Here is a 25,647-nt window from a genome sequence, read left to right as displayed (position 1 = left end):
AAGAGGTCTCGCTGAAATACTCAGGGGACCAAAGAGAGGAGCAAGACTAGAGAAGGCTAGGAAGTCTCTGAGCCTCTCTCCATTTTGAGACAGAGAGGACAGTTTTTCCACTCTCACCATGGCATCTCTTTTCCTGGTTTTGCTGCTGCAGGCAATACATCTAGAGCAGAGGGGCAAAGTTTTCAGACACACTGCTGAAGTTGCCCTTCTTGGAAATGCTGCTGATCTGCCTGCAGCTGTATGACTCTTGGGGTCTCTTCCAGAGCTCTCTTTCCGAGTGTGGATGTGCGGTGGCAGCTTGGAGATAGTTCCCTGCAGTCGAGTGGGACACGTGTTCAGGAAGCGCCATCCCTATGACTTCCCTGAAGGCAATGCACTGACTTACATCAAGTAGGTGTTGGGTAGACCTTGGTAGCAGCCAGGTCACCTTGATGTTGGGCATGTCTAAATAAGCCTGAATTCTTTCTTGTCTTTCTGCCCGATGACAGAGGAGAACAGCTTGTGGCTGAGCTTCTGCTCTCAGGGGAAGGATGAGATGCTGTTTTCTGTGAACAAAACCTGTTCCTTCTCTGTTGTTTGTATCAGTGTGTCTTGTTCTTCCTCAGTCTGCAATGGAGCGGGGGAGCAGTGCCCCAGAGAGAGACTCTGGCCATTCATGGATACTGCCCCATGACATGTGCTTGTGTATCAGCAGTCCCTAGTCATCTCTGTTGCCTTTGATCTGCCTTTGAGGCCAGAGATCCTACTGAGCTGTATGTGCTATGAGGCAAGGACGACTTCCGCTGCAGGACGATGGGAAGATTAAAAAGATGTCGCAAAGTGCTTCACAAAGAGAGCAGTTAAGCAGTGGTGCAGGGCTCCAGAGAGGTGGTGAAATCTCCATCCTTGGAGATTTCAAAACTTGACCAGACAAGAACCTGAACAACATGACCTGACCTGAGGCTAGTCTGCTTTGGGCAGGAGGTTGGACTAGGTGATACCTAGTGGTGTTTTCCAAGCTGCATTATTCTATGGTGTTATTCTAATCTGGTGAAGGGGTTATTTTAAAGTAGAGTGATGGTGACAGTCAGTCCAGGTGTCTCTGCAAAGGGAGCATGCATGAAAAAATCGTGGTAAACTATGGCTTAAAAATTTAAGTTCTGAAGCAGCCTTGCAAGGCTTTGTGGACTTAACACATTCAGTCTGTGTCCATCCGTACTGCCCACTTGTGTTTCATGTTTGGGACTGTCCCCCACTTCCTCCTGGCAGACAGGCCTTGGGTGCCTGCTTGCTGGGAGGACAGGTTCTCCAGCAGCACTCAGCAAAGCTCATCCCTCACAGGAACACCAAGCGCACAGCAGAGGTCTGGATGGATGAATACAAGCAGTACTACTATGAGGCTCGGCCGTCTGCCATTGGGAAGTCATTTGGCAGGTAAGCTGCACCTAAACCTCAGCAGGAGGGCTCTGGTGAGCCCCTTGCTAGCAAGAAATAGGGTTTGGATCTTCTCTGGGACTGAATGTGGGAAACAGAGATGCTCTGAATGGCCAGCTTGCCAGGGAGGCTGCAGCTTGAGTCTCTGGCTAGCAACGTTTGCTTCTAATTCACTTTATTTTTCCCCCAGTAACCCCACATAAATCATTTAACAGAAGGCCAAAGGGATCTGTAATGAAATTAAAAGACCAGATATTTTAAGTGGATAGATAAGAATATTGTCTACCACAGGACACAGCTGCTCTGGAAATGTGAGCTATGCAGTTACTGGAGCCTGATCCAAAGTTCTGGGATGCAGAATCCCAGGGCAAGCACGAGTGGCTGACACGTGGAGCAGGCTGCACTTGGTGCGCGCCCCTCTTTCCTCATGGGTGAATGGGTGGTTTGCCTGGTTTGCAGAGCAGGAGAGAGCATGGCCAGTGGTGAGACATCTCTGTTAGAAACACAGGCTGGTTGTGACTCATCTCCAGCACCTGCTGAGCCCACTTCTGTGCAGCATTGTGCTCCTTACAAGCACCTTTGCTGAAGCTGTCTCCAGGCCACATGGGGTTCACTGTAATGGGCTTAAGCATTCTTTGTGACCCAAAAATCAGTGATGGACACCAGAACCTGGGATGAGGAGAGACCTTGCTCTCTGTGCTAACAAACCTCTGTGACTCCCAAATAAACGTACAGAATCCCAGGAGTGGTGTATATCTGTGGGTTGTATCTGCCTGTGAACAAATGTCAGCAATCCTTATGTCTGCACCTCAAGTTTGTAGCTACATGTGCTGGGTAAGGATCCATCTCCTGCTTATTTGACAGCACACATACTTTTTTTGTTGTGCATTGTGCTTTATTATCATGATGCATTACATATTTTTGTACGAATAGCTTTGCCTACCTAATTTATCTGTCCTTGAGCTGACTGCGGCAGCTGAGCTGGGGCCAAATAGCAAGTAACCCTGCTGCTTGTGAAGGAAACCAGACTATTCCATATTGGACACAGATATATTAGTTGTGGTTTAGGGCCAAAACCTGCAGTTTCATAGCGGCTTTCCTGGCGGCATTGGCTGAATAAGAGCTGGACCAGAGCCGTACGATTTGATTTCAGGCAATTTCTTGACCTGTAGTAGCAGACCTGTGAACCTGCATTAAATCTGGATTCTAGAACGTGAATGCCTCTGACACCATCACTGTCAACTGGGCCTAAAATGGACCATTCTTCTCCACAATTTTGATGCGACTATAGGATCTATTCTCCCAAAGCACAGGCGTGCAGTAGCCTCTTTGGGCTGAGGGTGGCAAGGAGCATGGGCACAGCTGGAAGTCCTTTCCAACACGCTAATGTAGTGTTATAGCTTGAGGAGGAGAGTCCCTGGTGTCGCTGCTCAGTAGGACTGCTTGAGGGAAGTCCTGTTCTTCAGCCAGATAAAGCCAAGCAAATCAACAGTGGGAGGACTGCTGCAGCAGACAGTTACTGAAATGTTAATTTTCCCTTATACTCCTTCCCCTTTCCAGGACTGCTTAAGAGCAAACAGTTATGTTCTTTAGGTCTGAAAGCCAGCCTCAGCTTAGAACTGTTGCCATGAGCTAGAGGTGGGCTCTAGCACACACAGATTAACCGTTTGTGTATACCTGAGCACAAACACTTTCTAGGCTTTTTCAGGAGCTGATAGCTGTGCAAGTTTCATGCCTCTGCAGGGGCACCCAGAGACAGAAATGCTTTCCTGGTCCTGCAGTAGTTTTACTGCAGTGTATTATTTCACGTTGTAGGACCTGGGACTTGCCATCGTTCTGAGCTAAAGAAAGTGCAAGAATTACTCTCTGAAAGTGTTTGTCTTCCTTTTCTATTTCCTGCCACTTGCCTCTCTCCTCCTTTTCATCTCAGGTCACTGCTAGTGCTCAGAACCAGCAACAACTGCGTGGGAGAATGAGTAATGGGAAAAAATCATATAACCTCCCTCAAACCTCCTGGCCAATCTTCATTGTTTCCCTCCCTCCTGTTCACTACCTTACCCTCAACAACCTGCCTGTGTTTCCAGTGTTGCAGACCGAGTGGAGCAGCGACGCAAACTGAACTGTAAATCCTTCCAGTGGTATCTGGAGAACATCTACCCCGAACTCAAGTGAGTCAGTTCTCCACTTACAGAAATCTCTGAAGGATCTGGGAGGTGGGTCACAATAAGAAGCTGAGCCTTGGTAAAAGAGAGACTTACGCTTGGAAAAGGTTTTCCTCTGGTCTTCTTTTTGGTGAGAAGCCTCTTGTGATTTCCTTGCTTGTGTTATCAGAACAACTCTGCAAAAGTTTTGTTGCTCCTGCCTCTGGGAGCCCTCTGCTCTGCCCCACACAGCTCTCCCTCAGAGATATGCAAGAGTGGTGTTTTCAGAGGTGTGGGCTGCAGGCAGGTGCCAGAGCACTACACACTGCCCAGGTATGGCTTGGTCTCTGCCAGTTGGATGCTCTGCCTGGAGGTAGCTGAGCCAAGCAGAGCCGGACAGCCTCAGTGCAGAGGTGCACGTGGTTCAGAGAAAGCCCTGGTGAATGCCAGAACCAGCCGTGCCTGTGGCTTCCCCTGCCCTGGGTCAGGGGGGTCCCCTGCCCTAGTGTTGTGTCATTGCTCTGCGGGGAGGTGGCCTGGGAAGAGCTGTGTTGTTAGCACCTGCTAGCTAACACACCCTGGCAACACATCAGTCAAGCAAAACCTGGAGCTAATGGGGGTTGAGGCTAAAACACCCAGCTGTACTCTGCCCTTAAGAGATCTTTCATGCATTGCTACCAATGAGACAGTGAATATGTGCTAGCACTGGGGGAAAGACTCTGGAAAAGGGGGAGGCAGAAGCAGAATGAATCAGTGTGGATATGGCTTTTTACTGGCAGTGGCCTATTTCAGAAGAGGAGGATACCTAAAGATCTTGTCATGCCTTCTGAAACAAAAGGGTACCAGCCTTCTGACCAAGTTCTCCCTTGACTTTTGCCTCTTCCAGACATTTCCAGTGGATAGCATCATGTTGTTAATTTTCTGTCAAATAAAGGGGCCAGTTATGCCTTATAAATGTGAAAGTGCTTTAAACATTTCTGTGTATGAAGTGCTGTGCAACTGTCATTTTGCTTCAAGGATTCCTGAAAAGGAGTTGATTCCAGGAATAATTAAACAAGGAGGAGACTGCCTGGAGTCTTGGGCACAGGATACCACAGGGAATATGTTGGCTGGCGTGGGAAACTGTAAAGGGACTGTGAACAATCCACCCGTCACTCAGGTAAGGCAGTTTGGTGCTTTGCTCCTGCTTCTGCCCTTGTTATTACCCTGAGAATGGAAAGACATCTCTGGTCTTGTTTTGTAAATAAAAATGAAAGAAGAATTTGGCCCTGTTAATGATTTTAATAGTAAGCGGAAAAGAAGCTGTGCCCATCTCCCAGACTTCCATCAGCTCAACAGACAGCAGGCAGGCTTAGAGTAAGAAGGTTTTCATCACTCAAAGGCAACAAGTAGCACTTGAATGCTCAGAGGTGTGACTAGTCTGTGCAGCAGGCATGTGAGCCAGAGTCTGAGTCATGTAGCTGTTCCTACGCAGACTGGTGCTTGTCTGTGCTCTGCCTCACTGTCCAACTCGTAAGAACCGGCCCTGAGGCGTGCTTGGCTAGTATCCTGGCACATGGGTAAGAGATTGTCCCAGGATCAGAAATGCTCCTTGGTCTGCCAGTTCGTCTGTAGCTGCAGATGGCTTGAATTGTGCTGGTTTACAAATGCATTTCAGTATAAAGTCCAAATAGCATTTAAATAGCCAAGACCCCAGCTGCAGTGATTTGGTGCAGCTCTCCTGACTGCAGTGGAGCTGTGCTGGTTTCTACCAGCTGAAGATGTGCGCTCAGCCTCTTCTTTTGGTGACTGAAAGCAGCAGGGAAGCTGCTCGAGAAAGTTAAGGGTCACAGTAGGATATTTTATGCCAGAAAATACATATTCACATCTGTTAACTGTTGGAAACTAGTTGGCAGCCAGCATTCAACATGCCTTTTAATCTGACTCATTGTTCCATGTCATTACTATTTGAAATCTATGAAACTTATTGCATTTTGTATTTCTTCCTCGGGAAAATATAATAATACTTGTTGGTTGTGTCAGCTACCCATCTAGTGAGAGCTGGGGAAAGTGAAGTGTCTTGGGCTTTATGTGTGCTGGTGATATATGCCCACGGGTGTGCTTGCATGTGTTTTGCTTCACTTGGCAGACTACAGGGCCCAGATACCTGTTACAGACCATGTCTGCTCTATAAAATACACCAAAGCAGTTGCACATCACATAAATCAGGGCTTGGGCTCCTCCCTGCTCTGAGGCCCCGAGTCATTAAAACTGTGGAGCAGGGAGTTACATGGGATTCAGGGTTAATCAGGCAGCTCAGATGGTCAGAGGAGCTAGCTGCAGGCTTTGAAATAGTCGTGATGCACCAAGCCTGAGCGTAATCTTCTGATCAGGTAAAAACTTCTGCCATAGTCTTCCCAGGGAGCCTTTGGTAAGAACTGAACAAAAGATACAGGCTTTTGAAATACCTGATAGAAAAAACTCTTTCTCGCTCATCTGGTGACTGTTATGATCCTAACGGAACCTTTCTTTTTCTTATGCCAAAGGAGTGGGCTTTCAGTGACCCTTTAATTAGACAGCAGGACAAGTGTCTTTCCATTACCTCCTTCTCTGCTGGCTCTCAAATCAAACTGGAAGCCTGCAATCAAAAAGATGGCAGACAGGTAGGTAACTGTGTGCCTGTTTTTAATCCCTTCATTGCCACATACCAGCATTCCTACATCCACAAGGCCTGCAGGGGCAAGCCTAGTACTAGCAAACCGTATAAAAGCCCCTTCCATCTTCTGCCTTTCTCTCTCTGGTGTGTTTCATAAGCTCCGATGTACAGGCTTGCCCACCACCGAAGTGGGGAGCACAGACCACGCTAGTGTGTGGGTGTCCGCTCTGCCTGGGCCCTCAGCAGCGTGGTGACCTCCAGCTCAGTCACACCCGACTTCGCTCCTTGGATACACGCGTGTTTAGCCGAATCGGTGCATGGATGGAGCACAGCATCAGAGAGGGGTAGATAGGCAGCAAGTGCTTTGAGATACCCAAGGGAATGGCGATGTGTGCTATCATTTGCTTGCTTACTTAGAAGGGAGAGAACTGTGTTCTTTGTGCTGTCTTTGAAGATGTGAACAGACCTTTAAAACTGAGTGTGTGCAACTCATCTGAGAAATACTGACTGACATAAAGCACCGTATGTCCCACCCAAACTGCTCCCTGAGGAAAAATACACAGCAGGAGCATTCCCAACAAAGTGCAATGTTCCCAGAAAAATGCAACTCTGTGACTCTGATGCTGTTTTCAATATGTGCATCCCTGATCTATCAGGACACGTAAGTCATTTTGCCTTACAGCACTAAGTAAGAGATGGCCTCTGCGATGGCCAGGGTGTCCTCAAAGATGTGATGTGCCTTTTTATCAGAACTGGGCAAAACACAACAGATGACAACACAGCACTGACAGGCAGTGGACTGAGCTTATTTCATCCCTAGTTACTATGCTTCCCTCTACACCAAGCCAGAACGAATTTTCTGTCATCTAAGGCTATGCTGACTCTTGTATTTTCTGACGCATCCATTGTTTTGATAGCCCAAAGGTAGAAGATGGCTCAGCTTGCTACCAGTCCTCAGCAGCATCCTTTTTCCTCAGTACTTTTTAATGCTGTACGAATCTCTGGATCTAGTTCTTCCTGAAAGAAAGCAAGCACTGAAATCCAGTCTTGCCCATTTATGGAAAGCCTGTGTAGATTTTCCTCTGGAGGGCTGGTTAATGCAGAGATGTCTTGAAGAGTTGTCACCATGAATGTGCTGGGAAAACTCTCAGGATCGGCCTTGCAAGGATATCTCAGGTGTGCTGTGCTTGCCTGCTCCTTTTTCGTGTTGGTAATCACTCACACCCTTGCTGTGTAATTAGGTCACTTAGCTTCCCTTAGGTGCCTTGCAGCGTTTTCCTCCTTGGCAGCAGAGAGGAGTCTAGCAGCTGCCAAAATCAGCCGTCTTTCCCCACCTCCCTTGACATGGAACGACAAGGGTCCCCTGAGGGGGGGTGGAGTCCAAGCCTTATTAGCTAGAGGAGGGGTTAATCTACGCTTACACAAGCAGGCTCATTCTGCTGCTGAAATAGGATTTCCTGAGCCCTGATATGTTGGTTATATACAGGCTCATTATAAAGACATGCACTCACACTTAAGGATGTGAGCTGTTAGTTTTTTCTATTACCTTATGTGAAAAAACTGCACTTAAATCAAGGACTTGACCTAGCAAATGATTTAGCCAGCTGACTGTAAGCAAGGATTTTGTTTAAGCATTTCAAATAATTAGAGACTGATTTGAATGACAGCTGCTGTTCCAAACCACGTTGTGGACGAAGGGATGAAGTGAGGATGAACTGAAAGAAGTGTATTTGATTTTTTCAATCTAATTTGGGTTGAAAAGCTCTGGAATGTTTGGGGTTTTTTGGAAGTCCCAGACTTCCATTTCAGATTTCTACTTATAAAGCCAGTTCCACTTGCAATGTCAAGTTTTGTGTTCTTGGGGAGTGTTGTTAGGTCCCTTCCTTACATAAACACCGCAGTAATTTTTGTTAATACTGACACTGGATTTTGGCTAGCTACAAGTCTTTGCAAACTATGCCTTTCTCTCTCCTGATAATTGGGAGGTTGAGTTTCAAGGAGACGGCCACTGCTGTAGAAGCTTTAAAGTGTGAAATGAAAGAGCAAAGCTGGAGGGAACAAATTCCCTCAGCTGCCCTACAACTTGCCTGTTCCCCCACGGGTACTCACAGCCCACAGTGTGAGTGCTGGGGGGAGAGCAGTTTTTTCAAACTACACATGGGTGTAGCCACTCCTCAGTTCAAGTGGACTTCTCAGAAGTCAGAGGAGCTGAGTGGGAGTGGAGGAAGGGAAGTTGAGCTACTTCAGAGAGGTGGGGGTGACAAGCAAAAGCCCTGAGTAGGTGGTCTGAGTGAAAGGGGGTGAGCCTGGGCAACGTGCATCACACATACAGTATCTTAAGAGGAGATGGCGCGTGATGAAAGCCCAACTTTGAGCATCTCTGATGTCACTGTCATCAGAGGTCTGTGGTGGAAGATGTTTGGACTTTTCTGGATCTAGACTTCATGTCTATGTCTGAGTGATGCAAAAGCGAGACTTCTGACAAAAGATAGGGCACTCAATCGCTTTGTTTTTTAGTGTCACCGGAGTAGATTGGTTAGGTTCTTACGACAGCACCATACAGCTGCTAAAGTTGTTTTCCAGTTTCAAACAGGCTGAATCTGTCCCCATGCTACAGAGCTGTTGTGCATTAAGCAGATAATTTTGTTGTTATTTTGAGTAGCATCCTGAGTGCTAACGACAGTCCATCTAACGTAGATGTAATACTCTAGCAGAGGCTGCATGGTGTTATGAGCTGTGGCTAGAGTGTTACCTCAAAATAAGTCTAGAATTTTGCAGATAGGAGGATAAGAGACAGTAGTAAAAATTGAGATGGTTTTTGTTCTGTCAGACTATTCTTCTGAAGAAAAATCAGGAACAAAATCAATTTGGCACCGTGATCCCGTTGATCATTCAACAGCAACAGCTGGCACTGCTAGCAGAAGACCAGCCAAGAGCTATTCTGCATAATCAGAACTAGTTTTCAAACCAGATGGATGTTACCCATAATGTTATTTGGAGAATAGCATTTTTTTAGTTGAATGCACAATAAATTATTGCCTTTAGCTTTGGTTTTGGCTCTGTCTGATGGCAGGAGTGGCGTTTTAATTTGTATTATAGTGAGGACAAATAGAAGGCAAAGTGAGAGTCAGACACTAAAACAAGAGAATGAAAATGAGAAACATTGGCACAATATTTCCCAACAGAACAAGGAGCATGCTGAGAAATCCTATTAAACAGCCATATTTCATTAAAATGCACGGAAGGGATGTGACCCCAGCCTGAAAATGGGGACCCCAACATTTCTTGTGAGACAAACAGTATTTGAAGTGCTGTGTGTCTTTGGATGTGATTGGGAGATTTTTCCCACCTTCTTTCTCAGTGTATCATATTCCCCGAAGTGCAGAGAAATGCAAGTTTATATAGACTATCAGGAAAGAGAAAGAGTGAAAGGAAGCACCTGACTCAGCATCTTTGTGATAATAAGTGGGTAAAACAATACTGGTGGTATGCCATAGCTTGAAAACACTTCTCAGGAGACAAAAATTTCTCTCAGTTGTGATTCTTAGTCTTACAAACTTAGGTGTTCAAGGGAAACAATACTTGTGGGATGCTGGTGTGAGCTTGCCTGTAACACTCTGCTTATTATTTAACATTTAGTGTTCGTCATCTTCAACACCAGATTCAGGCTGCCCACAACTCTCCAAATACATTCAGTTACAACTTGCAGCATCCTCAGCTATTCCACTTACCAGCTCTCCATACATTTCTGTCCAAAGCATCTCATCCTAATAAAAAAAAAAATTTTCCTCTTCTCAACTGTGTTTCCTGAGCTTGGCTAGCTCCTCTAGGTTTTCAGGGTTACCAGGCTATTGCCAGGATCTTGAGAGGAAACCCTGGACTGATTGGATTGCTGGGGGTTAAGAGAAAACTTTGATTACCGTGAAAAATTACTGTAGTGTAAACACCTTCAGAGCTATTGGGTAGAAGACAACTGGCTATTTCTGACTTTCCAGTGTTTATATCCAGCCACCTTAAAGTACTTGGCAATGATAGATAAAAAGATGGTGAGAGCGACCTTTAGAAAAAAAGTGGGTAAATTTTTTCTTGACATTGTGGAAAAGGATCAAGACACCATATTTCAAAGAAAATAGAAATTCTCTTTTTTTTTAAATCTCCACTCCAAACCTACTGTGACCAGTAAACTGTATTATCTTCACCCACACGAGAAAGGGAGACTAAAGGGGGTCTTCAAGCCAGTTTTCAGCTTGCGCAATGCTTATATCTCCCAAAAGCTTTCCTTCCAAGTACAGGCTAATCTTAATGTCTGGGTGTCAGAGAGGAGAGGACGCCCCGTAATGTTTGGCTGGGTATGCAGGAGGTATTTGCTCTGTTTGTTAGTTTTTCCTAAAGATGAGCATCATTGCTGTCATTTAAATTGGCTGTCCAGGCTCCCCTTGTGATCTGTGGAGAAAGCCGGGCCCTCCCAGAAGGTGCTTGTACTTTAGACTGCAGTTTAGACTAAGTTGTCAGGCTCTGATGTGGCTGACTGTGGGAGATAAGCATCCTGTCTCCCATTTCCACTCATTCCTACTGCCTGTCCTTCTCAGGGCTGTGAGATACAACATGTCCCTGCAGGTCGAGGTGTAGGGCTGTCCGTGGTAATCCTGTGGTCTGGCAGTCAGGCAGGGAGGTTGTGTGAAAGGTTCAAGTGAAGGCAGGGTAGTTGCTCTGGTGTCTCTTGGAGGGCAGCAAAGCATCGTTTCTGACCGGAAATAGTAGAATCCATCATTCTTAAAATACCATTTCCATGTGAGATGAGGAGCCCTACTTAAGCTTTTGCTGTCAATATGCTTTATAATATGTGGCACCTCCCTGCAGCCCATGTGAGCCTTACATTCAACTTGCTGTCATCTTCTCTGCATTCCTCCTTCCCCTCCCCCATCTTTGCCCCACTGTCTTTTGAACACAGGGATCTGAGGTGACTTGAAACACTAGGCTTTCCAGTGGTGCAATTCACTGAGAAGCTGGCTGAATTGGTGTCATTCATAAGCAGCAGAAAATGCTTCTGGTGAGCGTTTGCTGGTGTCCTGCTGTGTCTGTTGCTGTAGACTCTTCCTACAGACATCACAGTGGGTACCTGCTTAGCATGGAGAGATGACACGGGAGCAGGTCTCTGATCTGGAGGAATAACATGAGCAAGCCTCCCAGTGGTGCTAGTTTTCTCCTGAACAGCTAGGGTGGAGTAAAAAACCCAGTGTCTCTTGGTAATTGCCCTTGTTCTCCATCTCAAATCTCGTGACAGCATACTCCTTTACAGCAGAGTCTTCTGATGACCTGGTGTGTGGAGGAGATGGCTGGCAGACATTCTCTAGCACCTGCTCAAGGGAAGGCAGAAGAGAGGAGGCTGGGAATTCACAAGTGTAGAGAGGCGGAGGGTGGAGAACGAGGAAAAGTTTCCCTTTGCACTGTAGGTCTGCTTTGGAGAAGGTCCAGAGGCTTTCACTGGGGTGTCTGTGACCCTGGGAAGCAGTGGTGGGGAGGCTGTTGCGCAGAATTCGTACCAGCTAGGCACAGTGCGGTGCTTTCCAGGGTGGAAGACCTCCTGCTTTCCACTCCATCGTTACAGCTGCTGCATTATTGCATTAACTCTTCCTCAGCTTTTTGTTGGGAAACTTCTGCCAGATGAGAGCCAGATGGCTCCGGGACCTGTGCGGGCAGTGGGCTGCAGCAGCTGCTGAGGGCACTGCAGTGCACAGACTGCACTGTACCTTCCTCCCCGTCATCTGTCCTGCACAAACTGCTCTGTATCTTCCTCCCCGTTACCACATTCCTCTGTCCCTGTGCCTATTAAAACCAACTTCCTCCTGCTGCACAAACAGCTCTTTAGTGGCATCCTGTCAGACAGGGCTAGCAGAGCTGGCAAAGTGATCCTGCCTCTAGTGTTTAGTCTTGAAGGAATATGTGATACAAGAGCAAGAGATGACTCTGGACACTACAGCTGCCCTGCCCTCCAAGAAACCTAACCAGCACACGGATTTGGAGGAGAGCTGCCAGCAAGATGTGAGCATAACTGGATATCTTAAACCACACAGCACGTGGCAATCTCTTTGCTGTGTTACCCAAGAATTAGAATGTTGGTAGGTTTTGACATTGTCTGGGTACTGCAGGAATTTTTTATTTCCCTTTGCATATAATTTCTGCAACAGATACGAGGTCTATTGGTGCTGTCAGGCAGTTTCTTTTTCTTCATCAGTCTCATGTGTTAGCTAAAACATCCTAATATTCCTAAACTGTTTACTGACTGAGCCCTCAGACCCTAATTCTAACTGGGTCACCTGTGTGACTGAGAAGGGTGATGGGGAAAATCCTCAGACCTGGAGGTTTCAATGACCTGCTGATCTCAGCTGTGCCCCACCTGGGAGGGACATGGCTCACCTGGGAGATCCCAGGTCCACAGACGCATTTCTGCTTTTTTACTCTTCACTGTCAGCCACAGTGATCCCAGTTCTTTCCCGCAGGGGTGGAAGGTACAGCCCTTTCCCAGCAGAATTTGCAATTCAAGGTTAGGACATAGGGTTTGTTTCCTGGAAAGCAGCACTGCCCAACTGGACCTTCAGGAAAGGGTTGCGTGTGGGTCCCTGTGGATGTGCCCTGAGGGAAGCAGGCCCACAGGACAGCACTGCAGAAGAGCAAAGCAATATGTACCGAGAAGGTGTCAGATGGACACTTCCAAAGTGAATGTTGGCAAGGCAGATAAGATTATGAAGAAGAGCCAGCTGAGAAGGGTGCAGAGCTATGAAGAGCTTTCAGTGTAGTGCTGATAAAAATCTTGAATTTGATGAGAGAAGAGGGGACATGGAATAGAGAGAGATACAATCTAGTGAAGCAGCAAGAAGTGTGATTTTTGCTTTCTGTGGATGAATTGGTTTCCATGTTGGGAGAGATTTCAGTGCTTTGCTTTCTACGGATTGAACAGAAATCATAGAAGGGTTTCAGGTTTCAACAGGTGTCTGGGTGTCTAGAGATGCAGGACAAAGAATGACAGGGAAATTGTGACTATAACATGCTTTTGAAAATGCCACTACATGCTGATTTTTGTGGTGTTTGCCTTCTAGATGCTTCTGGATAACTAGCCCTGTAATTCAGCTAAACTCCAGGTGTCATTAATACAGGAAACCAGTGCTTTGGAGATGTTGCCCATACCCAGATTTTCAGTCTCCCCAGTTGCTGGGGTTTATTTCAGGTTTATGCTCAACCTTCCTCCTTCAGCTTGGAGGCACAGTTCCTTGGTGAAATGGAAGTAATACTATGTGCCTTCCCTGTCTTCTCACAGAAGTGGAAGATGAAAGGCAGTTTTATTCAACACTTTGTCAGCGGTCTCTGCCTGGAAAACCAGACTGGGAGAGTGGTAACCAACCTTTGCCGAGCAGATGTACCCGGCCAACAGTGGGAGCTGCTACAAGCAACATGATGGTAGCACAGAAATCTCCTTGTTTCTTTGTGCATGAGACTTTGGGAACAGAGGGGGATTGGGAAGGGAGGAATGCTTTTGTATGTCTGACCCTAAATGTTTTCATTGTGCCAATCAGTAAGCCACCATCTCTACTGAGCACTCAGTGTTTTTGAGCTTTTCAGAGAAGCAGCTGAGGGTGAGAGAGGGATGAGGAGAGTTGTTGAAACCTTCCTATGTGTTGTCTTAAGTTCTCCTTTGTAGCTGATGTCTCTGTACAGCTGCGCTCAGAGAGAGAGGACAACCAAGCGCCATACTCGGAGGGACCAGAACTGCCTTGCAGCTCTCCCCATCCATTCCTTTCTCTGCATCCAGAGTCCATGACCTTCGGTCCAACAGCTTAGACGATGCTTGTACAAACATTAGTAGCTCTTAGGCTTCCCTGGCTTTTCACCCTAACATCATGCATCACTTATGCATGTGTGTCTGTCAGTGAGGAATGGCCAGAAGAGGAGACATCGTGATGAGTGAGGGGGCTGGGAAGGAACTAGCAGACTCTGGGGCAGGTTCGTAACCTCTTTATGGTGGGCCTGTATGTTCCTCTGCCCACAGTAGCTGTCCTACAGCCAAATGGGCTGAGGTTTGCACAATGCTGACAAGATTGCTGGAAAAGGGACAATCTGTTTTAGCAGCGTAACCAGGGATTGTTTTGGGGACTATTCCCTGATCAGTTCTTGCTTCCATTTTTTTTTATGGGTGGAAGTCCAGTCCTGCCTCTGTGAGTAATCCAAGCCTACAGACAGCCCAGCTGGACCTGGGTTCAGGGTACCACAGTCCTGTGGAGCTGGTCAGAGACGGGTGATGGTGCTTTGGATGCCAGAACCAGACTCTGGCTGCTCTTCCTGGTGCTACCAGACACTGCCTGCTGCATCCCACACCAAGAGTGGTGCACAGAGATGCATGGGCAGCACACGCTGACCCTGCCAGTGCACTTGGCTCAGGCCTGTGGCAGGAGCCCACCCGGTTCCCCTCTGCGAGAGCTGGAAGAGAACAGTCCCTGGGGCATTGCAGGCTTCCAGCTGCTGGCTGGGCAGGAGCACAGCTTTCTTCTGGCTCTGCGTGGCCCTTGTGAACACGGTCCGGCATGACAAGCCACCCAGTCCCTCTGTCTAGTTGCTTTTCCCCCTCTTGCTCAGAAAAAGGAAGCAAAAAGGCCTGGGGCTGCTTCACTTGCAACGCCCAGTTCTCCTCCCAGTGGACACCTTGCAAGGGTTGGTTGGTGAAGCTGAAACTGGCCCCCACACAAATGCTGCCACAGTACAGGCCTGCTCTGAGAGGTCTCTTCTTTGTGTTCTGGAAATACCAAAGACAACTGGTGTCTCTAGCTAGCATCCCAGTCCTGCTTCCAGCTACCAGTCAGCTGTAGCTAAGTGTGGGTTTTCAGACCTGCCAGGGGAAGCTTACCTAACCAAATAAAAAAAAAAAATTTCTGTCCCTTACTTTTTCCTACCAGATCTGTTAAATTATCCTCTTGGAGCCACGTTTTGTAAACATACCCTCCTCTCCAAGAGCCTGGTAGGGGAACCAGATGGTTGGGCCAGTAGGCAATTGCTTGCCTGAATCCTTTCTGATCTGGGGTAGAAGAAACTGGATGTTCATTTGGATTATGAACGGCTGGCTGCTTTTCATCATATTTGTATCCCTTTTTAATTTTTTCTCCTAGCTTGGTGTAAGCCCAAACAGCTGACAAAAGAACAGATACTGTTCTTCTTATGTTGCATGTGCTCAGAAGTTCTTGTGTGAGAACTGGATGATTTGTTTTCTTTTATTTAAGAAATTAAATCAGTCACGTGCCAGGAGCTCTTCTCCTGTTTCCCCCTTCACTTTGACCACAGCTCACGTCAATCGACGCTGATTACCCAGACGAATGTCCTGCCCACACTATGAAAACTCAGCAGGCAGTTCCCTTTGGTCCCAGACTCAGAGCACAGTGCAGCCACTCTTCTGTGTGGGAACGGGGGCACTGACTCTGCGGAGATTTCTCTTTCCCTATGTAGAGGTGCGTTGGGTCTGAACTACTGAGGCCGGGAGATAACAGAGAAGGAAAGAAAACAGCCTAGGAAGGAAAGAGGGCCAGGCAGACAGGCCCATCATGGGGGAGAGATGCCAGCCTACTGGCAACTGCTTTTCTAAACACGAATATGCAGTACATGCTACTTCCAGAACAGCAACATTAGGCAGGAACAGTCAAGTTCTCAAACACCTGGCTTGAAAAAAGCTGATGCAAAGACAGACGAAAGGCCATTGAGCAGGTACTCTGTGTAATGAAGTGCTAAAGGATAACATATTTTCGTCAAAATGCATCTTAAGTGGACCATCTCAGCTTCCCCATTTCACTCTCCAGCAGCTTAAGGCTTGCAGCTAACAGCATGTTCACTCCTTCACCAGGTACTGCTTCCTTCCTCCTTGCTCCCACTGTGTGTGTGCATCTTTCTTGCAGTTGCTTCTTCATAACATTACTGGGACTAGGACCCAGCTCCTCTACAAACAGTTCTCCCGACTGCTGCAGACCACAGAAGCTCTGCTTGTATACAGCCTCCAAGCTGTGGGCCAGCCCTGGTTCAAAGGGCTTCTGTCAGCCTGCTGGCTACTGCCCTTGACTTTATGCTTGGCTCCACTGTTGGAGGTTTCTGACTGCTCCCGGAGCAGAGGTACCTGGACTAGCTGTATTGATTTGTGCCTCTCGTCCTACTGCTCACCACCTGGCAGAGTGTGAACTGGTATCCATTTGGGGCTGTGAGCTGGGGCAGCCGGCGACTGGACACTCTTCTTCTTCAGGTGTCCTGTCCTGGAGGAGAAAAGGGAAAAGGTGGGCTTGTGCTAGATGTCAATAACTTAAATTGCCCCTGGAATTAGGGGCTACCAGAGCCCCAACTCTACCTGGTTTTGGACATGGTCTCCTGAGGTCACCTGCCCACTGTTTACTCTACTGTTGGCTAAAGCACTGCTCACAGGACCTTCTTGTAGGCCCAGTGCAGACCTCCACCCACATCATCTTCTGGAGGCCATTGGTTTCCAATGGATTTCAGCAATTGCTGCTTTCAAGAGTGGGCAAATGAAACTTTTCCTCAGAATAAACAAAGTCTTGTCCAAACTCATTATTATCCATTTCCCATGCACTGAAGGGAAGGAGGGGTGATGTTATCTGTGCTCTTTCTCCAAAGGTCTATGCAGTGCCATGTTTTGGAATGGGACTCCGGTGAAGTTTTTGAAAGCAAACTGACTGAGCCCTCAAATTTGGCCCAGTGATTTGTTTCTTTAACAGTCAGAACAAGCAGCTGCTCGCCCTTGTTTTCCTGGTTACTTTGAACAGCCCCCTAAGCTGTCAAGACAGAGTATTTGCATTGGTGACACTTTTTAAGAAAGCTGTTATCGTACCGTATCATCCAATGTAATTTTGTGTGCTGTGAACCAATGGGGGTTTATTTAAGAGCTGAAACTACTGTTGTGCAGAAATCAATTTTAAAAGGTTTATTTACCCCACTCACTTGTAAGTTGCACTTTGCCAAATGTAATTTATGTGGAGCCCAGATTTGTTTTCCCTTTTCTTGAAGAAAGCATGTGCCAGAATCTGTTTAATGCCTGGAATAAAATCCACTTTGAAACAAGTGTTTCAGCCTGTTCTTGTTCCCCCTTATGTACCATCAGGAAAGAGCTTCCATCCTCGTCCCTGCCTCTGTCTCTCACTGGGCTTGTCCCCCTACACATACATACCACGGTTCTTTGCGTGGGTTCCTGGGTTGCTTCTAGAGGGACATTGCAGGAGCTGGCAGGCAGATTTCTAGGGCAAGTCAGTTGAAAATGACTGAAGAAGCTCTTCTCAGGTGGCTAGGCAGGAGAGCGTCCTTTCTGGCAAAAGTAAGAGCAGTTAATGGACCAACTTTTACATGCTGAAAGAAATAGCTGGGGGTGAGGGGAATTAATTCTTGCTGTTACTCCCTCCTTGATCTTTTCCTCAGGGTATCAGCCTGCCTATTCATTACTAAGCTTCCCAAAGGTCTTTCTTCTGCTTCTGTCTTAAGGCCAGGGGGACATCACCACCCACTCCTAGTGTGTTCATTGCTGAGCCTCAAATACTGTGACCTCCCTAAGTAGGCTGGTAAGCTTTCTTAATCTCATTTTATTTAAAATAAAGAAATAAATAAACCCCCCACCAGCAACGTGAATTTGGAGGCTTTGAATTTAAAATCATGGTTCAACTACTAGCGAGTTCATCCACAGAGGCCTTTTCAAACTGGGATCACCTGGGTCTCCCTCTACAGAAAGCAGCTGTGCTAGAGCCTCTGTTTGGGGAAGGAGGGTGAAGGTGTGCTGGGAGTTAGCCAGCATGTGTGGAATCGGTGCTTCCCTTGCTGCCTGTAGTATATCCGGTGTTTGAGTGCTGTGGGGACTTGATAAAAAGGAAAAGTTGGGGCTTTCTCTTTTAGCACTGCTTCTGTAGCAGGGCATCAGATGGGCTGTGTCTCTGGAGTCCTGCCATGCACGCCCTGAGCGATGACGACTAAAGTCCCCTAGAAACCAGGAGATTCTCAGACTGTAATGATGGTTGGGAAGACTTTAATTAGTCTTGTCTAGGAAAATTAAATATTGATCTTCTGAAGAGCCAGACTGGGGGGCAGGAGGGGATGGAGGAGGAGGAAAAATGAGTGAGGGATGGGTTCCCCTTCGAGGAGGATAGGGTCAGACCTGTAGTAATCTGGCACATAAATGAAAGAGAAGAGATTGGAGTAGAAACAGTTGCATAAGAGGGGACTAGAACCAAGTATAGGGAAAATTACAGAGCAGTAATTTCTTTGCAGGAGGTTAGAAACAGCGGTCATGCAGTTAGGTCAAATTTGGTAAATGCTTTGACTCAAAAGGCAAATCAAATGTTGTTTAGATTTGTTTTGTGGTGGTGTTTTGTTTTTTTTTTTTAAATACTCAAGTGCTTCACTGTAGCACTCACAAAGATTATTTTCTTAGAAGCGGAGATGTTCTCTAGGCTACATTCAATAAGAAAGTTAGGTACAAGGAGATCTCCTTTTTCTGCAGTCTGTTAAAAGGGACCTGCCTGATACAGAGACCTTCTGCGAGTGTCTCTTCACTCTCAAAACCCCTGCTGTTGGGTTGCAGGATATGTTGAGGCCACAGCTGGACCTCTTCAGCATTTTAGAAGTATGTACTAAATGCAGAAGTGCCTGGAAACCTGACTGCTGCTCTTCCCTCAGGCAAGTATCCTAACACACTCTTGCATCCTTTCTCTTTCTTTCTCATACTGCTTGGCCAACACAGCTGAAGAGCTCCTCTATCTCTTCCTCCTAGGGATCCTAAGATTCATACCTTCATTGTGACTTGTGACATTTTAAACAGAGACAAAGAAGCCCCAGAGAACTGAAAAAGTTAAAATTAGATGGTTAGACCTACTGGTAAAAAAAAAAAAATTTAGTGTGTTTTGCTGCTATGGTAGCAAAAATTCAGCAGTGCACTGCCCTACAGAAAAAAACAGGGTGTCTGCAACTCTCTGCTTCTCCAGCAGAGAAGCGGGGGGAGGGGGTAGGAATGAGAGAAAAAGATAACAAAATAATCCACTTGGGACAAAATTGTGTTTTAATGTGATTTTGGTGGAAATCAGCTTCTCTGGTTTTGATTTCCATGGAAACTAGGACAGCAAGGCTGCTTACCCCTGCCGGCAGCGAGGCTGAGCCTGGCAGTAACAGTGGCCGTGTGCTGGGTGATGAGCTGGCCAGTGCCTCGGGGGATGCTCAAATTCATGAGCATGAACTGAACAAAAGAGGGTCACTGACCCAACAAGCCACCCATGGATCCCTCTGCACCTCTTGATCTGTTTCAATTTTCTTTTCCCAAGAGCTCTTCTCCCTGAATTTTGTGGTCAGAGCCAAGGGCTGCTTTGCCTTCTCCCATCTCTGTCTCAGTCGACGGGTGGATCTCGGTATCGCCTCCTCTGTAGCAGCCTGAGCGTCCTGTAAGCATGGAGGCTGCTAGCTTCTAGGGTGGTTGTGAGCTCTCACAGGCTTTGTCCCAGCTCTTGAGATCCTTCTTCACCTTGCACCCTGGCATGTCATGGCACTGCCCCTTGGGGCTGCCGTAGGGTGTCCTCATTGTGAATTAGTTTTAACCTGTAGACCTGCTGCTGTCTGCTTTTGGCTTCCCTTCAGCAGCTGGATGACCAGAACTGACCCTCCACCATAGCTGTGTTTTGGAAGTAACCACAAAGGTTTAAAGGAAGTGGGGCAGCTGCATGAACAGTAGAGAAAACAGCTTATTTGAAGAGGTGACATCTTTTCGTGGTTCACCAGTGTTTGTGTGAATTTCTTTATGTACCAAAGTGCCATTTTTCAGTCCTCTCAGGACATAATGAGTGCAAACCAGAAATCGTGTCAATGCTGGTATATTTTGAAGGCAATGGTTTGCATTTTGCCCTTGCGGAAGAGAAGCAGCGTTGTTTCCACTCCTGTGGCAAGCCGAAAAGCAGTGGAAGTGCTGAAACACAGATATGAGGGCACTCAAATGTGGCCATAGTTTTCAGAGCAGAAAAACCGGGAAGGTGGCTGATGAGTGCCTTTCAGCCTGGTCAGTAGTGTAGAGTACAGGGTAAAGAAGAAAGGGGTGTGAAAGCAGCAAGAGTCTTCCACTGATGGCTGGGGATGTTTCTAGGACAGGAAGACTGTGGGTCAGGCTCTGAGGACAACATAGACGTGTCTCATTTCTAACACCTGCTGCTCCCAGCTCTCTGCAAGCTGTCCCCCTTCTTTTTCAGAGGACAGCTTCGCCTCTGCCGGGCAGCCAGTGGGACTTGAAAAAACACTGCTCAGGCTATGACTTTCAAGCCTGGTTCCCACCGGAGAGATGTGACGCAGCTGGCAACGGAGCTGCCCTGCTATGAGGGTGTCTGTACCTCAGGCTGCAGCAGAAAATGGGACACTGGGGTGCGCTGAGGCTAATGTCCCAGCCCAGATGTTGGACCCAGTTGCACTCACCTGCTTCTCTCCTTGGCTGTCTCTGAAACATGTCTCCTACGTCTCATTTCTCAGGATCTCAGTGAGGATCAGACAATCCAAGGCTGGCCAGCCCTGAACTAGATCTTACCACCCCTCATCCCAGTGATTTCTTCTCTTCTAAAATAAACACGAGAGCTGTCATTGCTTCAGCTGGAAATTCAGGGGAGAATACATAATGAGGACAGTTAATTCTGAATTTTGCCTCATGTTACCAAGGGACAGAGGAGAAAGGATGCATTCTGCTGTCAGCTGTGATCCTCAGTGACTACAGACCAGTCACATCAGCTCCCAGTACTCCCCTCCTCCGAACTGGGAACAAATCCATCTGGCTGCTGTATGAAGTGAACTTGAACTCAGCCACCTTAGAAAAGCACCTTCTCTATGGCATAGAGGAGCCATGTTTGTCACTGGTGTTTCCTAATCAATCTTCTCCTGCAAGTTGTTTAGTTCCTTGTTGAGCTTTTTTTTCTTTGCTCGATCAGTCTCCGAGTTTGCTGTACTCAGAGTGCAGTGTGAGAAAAACAAACCCTCCCGCAGGCACCGGGCTCAGCGAGCAGCCGCAGCACAGCTGGGGCTGCCTGGAGCTCGGGGTGAGCTGCACAAGCGCGGTCTGAGCCACCGCGCTGATGCTGGGGCAGTTTGTCGATGCTGGGGGAGTTTGCCGGTGCTGGTCCCCTTGCCGTGCTGACTGCAGCAGCAGCTCCCCTGCAGCTGGTGTGTGCACCCACACGTCCTGCCTTGCCTTCCCAGCCAGGCAGCGAACGAGGGTGAAATTCTTGCTCGATTTAGTCTACGCGTGTTTTGCTATCATCTGCACTTCCATCTGCTTTTCTCCTTTCTGGTCTTAAAAGACACTTTATGGGTGAGGAGACAGAAGAGAAACGTTTTTCTTAGCAGAAATCGATGGTGGACTTTCTCCTCACTGCTGCGTTTTTCCTTCTCTTTTTGCAGGGTTCTGGGGGGTGTTACTCACTAGTGCGTGCGCTTGTCAGATTTGGGAAGCAGATTCAGTCTAAATCACTGTTCTAGTTGGATTACATTTCTGATTGTGCATTTTAATACTGTTGGCCCTAAGTGTGTGGCTTTAAGAAATGCTGCCAGTCATCAGTCACTGGCTTTGTGGCAGAAACAGCAGTAGAGAGCTGGCCCAAGGTAGGTGAGACTGAGGGCTAGGGGGGAGCTCGGTGGTTATCCTGCTTGTTTTCCCTTTGGCATCAGTCACAGGAAAACTGGTAATAAAACATTTACATCTTGGAAATGGCTACAAGGAAGGACAGAAATGCAGCTAATGCTTGAGGTGTGTCTGCCTTCCGTACTGGCAGTGTTCAGGGGATGCTCTGTACAGATCCTCCTTCGGTGTCCAGCATCACCTCTCTTCCCCTTTGAAACCCCCTACCTGTCCCGGGTTGTTCATCTGCAATACTGCTCGCTACACTGATACTGCTGCCCATTAAAATCAGCTTGATGACAGCTGCTGTGTAGATGAGGGCTTGACTATGTGGGCTGTACATCATCTGGACTGCCTCTGCTGCTGAACATGCTGCAGGGCAGGAAGCATATAAATGGTGTTTCAGCAACTCAGGCATGGAGGGACCTCTGTGAGGCTGAAGTAATTTTTTCTAGGTCATTTCTCATTTTTTTGAGGAGAAGTAGCAATTCGTGGTGGAGACTTGATTCCAAATTGCTGAATTTGCTCAGCCTGGTGTATTAGCCTTGCAGGCTGCTTTGTCCCTTTATCAAGCCCTAATTAGTTTTAAACCATTCCCTAGACCAGGCTTACTGGTGCAGGCTAGGACAGTGAAGCCTGACTGCAGGCTGATACTCAGCTGCCACGGCAGAGTTCCGTCCTTCGCTCAGCAATTGCTTTTGCCTCCTGCCACATCTGGGATTTTCATGGAGCCTTCGCCTCCAAGATTTTTGTTTAGTCTAAGTCGCTCAGCCTGTGAGACCTGATGATGCTACAGCCATAAATACCTGTTGATGAAAACGGGCGTTAAGAATGTGACAGATGTAGCTCGGTCTAAAAGCGTGGCAAAGAAAGGGTCTTCTGCTCGGGGTTAAGTTATGCAGTGTGAATGTTCAGGCCGGTTCTTTCATGGCTCCTCTCTAGGCTTCAGTGCAGCATGTTTAATCTTTTGTATTTTAACTCTCTTAAATGCTATTGTGCAAGATTTGTTGGGCACTTTTTTTTTTAACTAGAGGCTACACGTCATAATGCTGTTGACAAGGACAACCAAATGATGTCAAAGTGCTTCTAATTATCCCAAGCTAAGTGTCACCTCTGCTTTCTGTCTGAGTAGATGACAGAAATGTTCAAAGAGACCCACTTAATACTGGAGCATTTTTCAAGGCAATCAGCTGCTCCAAGCTCTCTTCCCCCTAAGCAATCTAAATGCTAAACAGATCTTTAAAACAATTACCATATCTAAGACGAGGAGCCATTTCTCCGGCAAACACCTGATGCTCATCAGCGATGTTTAACTGGCACATGTCACCTCTGTAGCTCTCGACTTCTTTGGCAGGGGTTTGTCAGGTGTCTGCAAGTGCTGAGCCTGTGCTGAAGAGCTTGGGGAACCCTCTTGAGCACAACAAATCCTTTGTCCTGAGAAAGAAGGGATCTGGATTTCTGAGAAAGGTTCCCTTTTCCCCTGTCCCAGCTTCATTTTGATCTTACGGAAAATAGTGTCAGTGAACAACGCCAACCTGGCCCCACCCTAGGCCAGGTCCCTGAACCAGATGAGCTCAGCGCTGAGGGGCAGGGTGGTAGAGAAGCTGGCTTTAACCTGCCTTTGCAGTTTCCCTTTCCCAGGTCAGAAGAGGATGCAGCTGGGTCACCGGTGGCTGCATCCAAGAGCCTTTGGCAAGACAGCCGGAGCCTCTTTGCGCAGGAACATCTATAGCACGTGTCAAACTGTCACAGAATCATAGAACGGTTTGGGTTGGAGGGGACCTTAAAGATCATCTAGTTCCAACCCCACAGGGCTACCACAGAGCTGTTATAGCGGCATTCCCATGACAAGTGGAAGCTCCTGCTAGGGGAAATCCATAGGAGGGATCTGCTTACTACGCCTCGTACGGCTGTTGGTGGGGAATCACTCCCCGCCTTGTACCAGTGCAATCTTCTAATAAGGAACAGGCTTTCTGGGAAACGGGTTGCTCAGAGTGGAGCCCTGCCTGCTAAAGCTGCTCTACTTTGCACCTCACAATGGTTTAATCTGGACAAGGGATATATGATTCTAGCCTAGTGGTTCAAGGGCTTTCTGTCTCTGGAGCAAGGCCTGGATCCTGAGATTGCCTCAGGAATTACTTTGTGTTTTTATTCTGTAGCCATTTAATTTCAAATTCATGAGCAGCCTTTGGATCCGTGCCTGGAATGCTGGACCTTCCCACCATGCAAATGCCCCAGCTGCTGTTAGAAAACTGTAATTACTTTCCCTCCGCTGCAGGTCATCCTCAGATACTCCACACCAAGGATTTCAAAAGAGACTTGCCATAAGTCGTTCAGTGTTTTGCCTTCTGTTCCCTTCTGCCAGTCCCACACAAGCCCATACAGCCTGGTGAAATAAAGCAAGCAGTGACTGTTCTTTTATTTCCACGTTTATTCTCGATGGCCGTGCTCCAAGAAGGCTTACCCAATCAAGGGAAGGGGAGGAATGCCTTGTTTATGCTCCCTTAGCACTTACTCACAGAGATGGTCTGAACACAGCTGAGACTGAAGTGCTTCTGGGGAGCTGCTGGAGCAGATCCTGAACTGTGAAAGGCCCAGATGTATGTGATGGAGATGAATCCAGCACTGGACAACAGCTAAATAGGAGCTTTTTGGATTCCAGTGTGAGATTCAAATCCCACCTACACCCTTTGGATCTGGGTTTCTGGACACCCGGGGTGCAGTCTGGAAAACAGTCCGAAATCACCTGACTGTGAGCCCTATGTTTTTACTGGGATGCCATACATCCATCTTCATGCATCCTTCTCAAAGTGCTTATTCAAATATGACATTTGAATAACGTGTGCTTCGTTACCAAAGGGGTTCTTTATCATGTAATATACTGCAAACAAGGCTGAAGGGCTGAAGTTAGTGGAGCTGTTGGGGCCCTTTCATGGGTGTGCTGTGCGTGGTAATGCTGTCTTCTGCGACCTCTGTGAGCCTGGAACCTCCAGACACCATGTCCATTAGTAAAACAGATTACAGAATCTCAAAGGGTTTTTTTGGTGTTCCTCAGAGGAAAAGCAAGCACTGCTGTAGAAATTTCCTCTGAATTAGATGGTAATAAAACCTGACCCAGAGGACTGGGCGCATGTGTGAAACGGGTCATTCGGGGGCTCTCCCTCATACCCCAGGGCTCTCACCAGCTGATCTGTTCAATCATGCTTTAATCCAACCATAATCCCAGTAAGCTAACGAAAGGGAACTGGCAGGAAAGACTGGTGCCTGCTGTAGCAATGAGTGACCAAGCAGATCCTGAAAGCTGTAAAAGGATTTAAAAGGGATCAATAGTCTCTGCGCTCTCATTTCTAACTGGGCTTTATTGCAGGGCTGATTCATGTAGTTCATTAAATGGACTCAGATGGAGTTTCTATAACTGAGTTTATACTCCTAGGGCATAGGATCAAAATAGCAGCAGCAAGCAATTGCTGAGGCCCCTAGAACTCATCTGGAGAAGTAATTGCAAGAGTGTTGAAGCATTAGACTTCAAAGAAACATGGATGTGGCTAAATCAGTATTATTAATTGCATTTAAGTTTACAAAGAAAGTTATCTGCCATGGTAAGAGTCACTTTAAAAACCACTCAGTGCCATGAAGTAGACATTTCAAGTAACTTGTAATACCACTTGAATTTTGGGGCAAGTATTTTCTGGGGCTTTCTGAAGCCCATAAGTAAACTGCTCCTAAACAGTAACTATATCAGCTAGAGTTATATCATCTCTAGTTCTCTCATTCTCATGACACCGTGCCCAAACCACCAC

The 25,647-nt window shown here is 47.2% G+C and overlaps 1 protein-coding gene across 1 annotated transcript in view; it reads left to right on the top strand.

Annotated features, from left to right (window-relative positions):
- Nucleotides 1-13,642, top strand: part of GALNT16 (polypeptide N-acetylgalactosaminyltransferase 16) — a 27,261-nt gene extending 13,619 nt beyond the window's left edge. Inside the window, exons 8-13 of the mRNA XM_010132779.1 lie at nt 264-390; nt 1,321-1,413; nt 3,498-3,581; nt 4,572-4,713; nt 6,080-6,196; nt 13,505-13,642. Coding sequence (XP_010131081.1) covers nt 264-390; nt 1,321-1,413; nt 3,498-3,581; nt 4,572-4,713; nt 6,080-6,196; nt 13,505-13,642 — 701 coding nt within the window. The remainder of the gene's footprint in view (nt 1-263; nt 391-1,320; nt 1,414-3,497; nt 3,582-4,571; nt 4,714-6,079; nt 6,197-13,504) is intronic.
- The last annotated feature ends 12,005 nt before the right edge of the window (nt 13,643-25,647 follow it).

The sequence above is a fragment of the Buceros rhinoceros genome, unplaced genomic scaffold (assembly GCF_000710305.1).
Source record: "Buceros rhinoceros silvestris isolate BGI_N320 unplaced genomic scaffold, ASM71030v1 scaffold4703, whole genome shotgun sequence".
NCBI classification, from domain to species: Eukaryota; Metazoa; Chordata; class Aves; order Bucerotiformes; family Bucerotidae; genus Buceros; species Buceros rhinoceros.
Note: the sequence above shows the minus strand (reverse complement) of the source record. Positions and strands in the feature narration are given on the sequence as shown.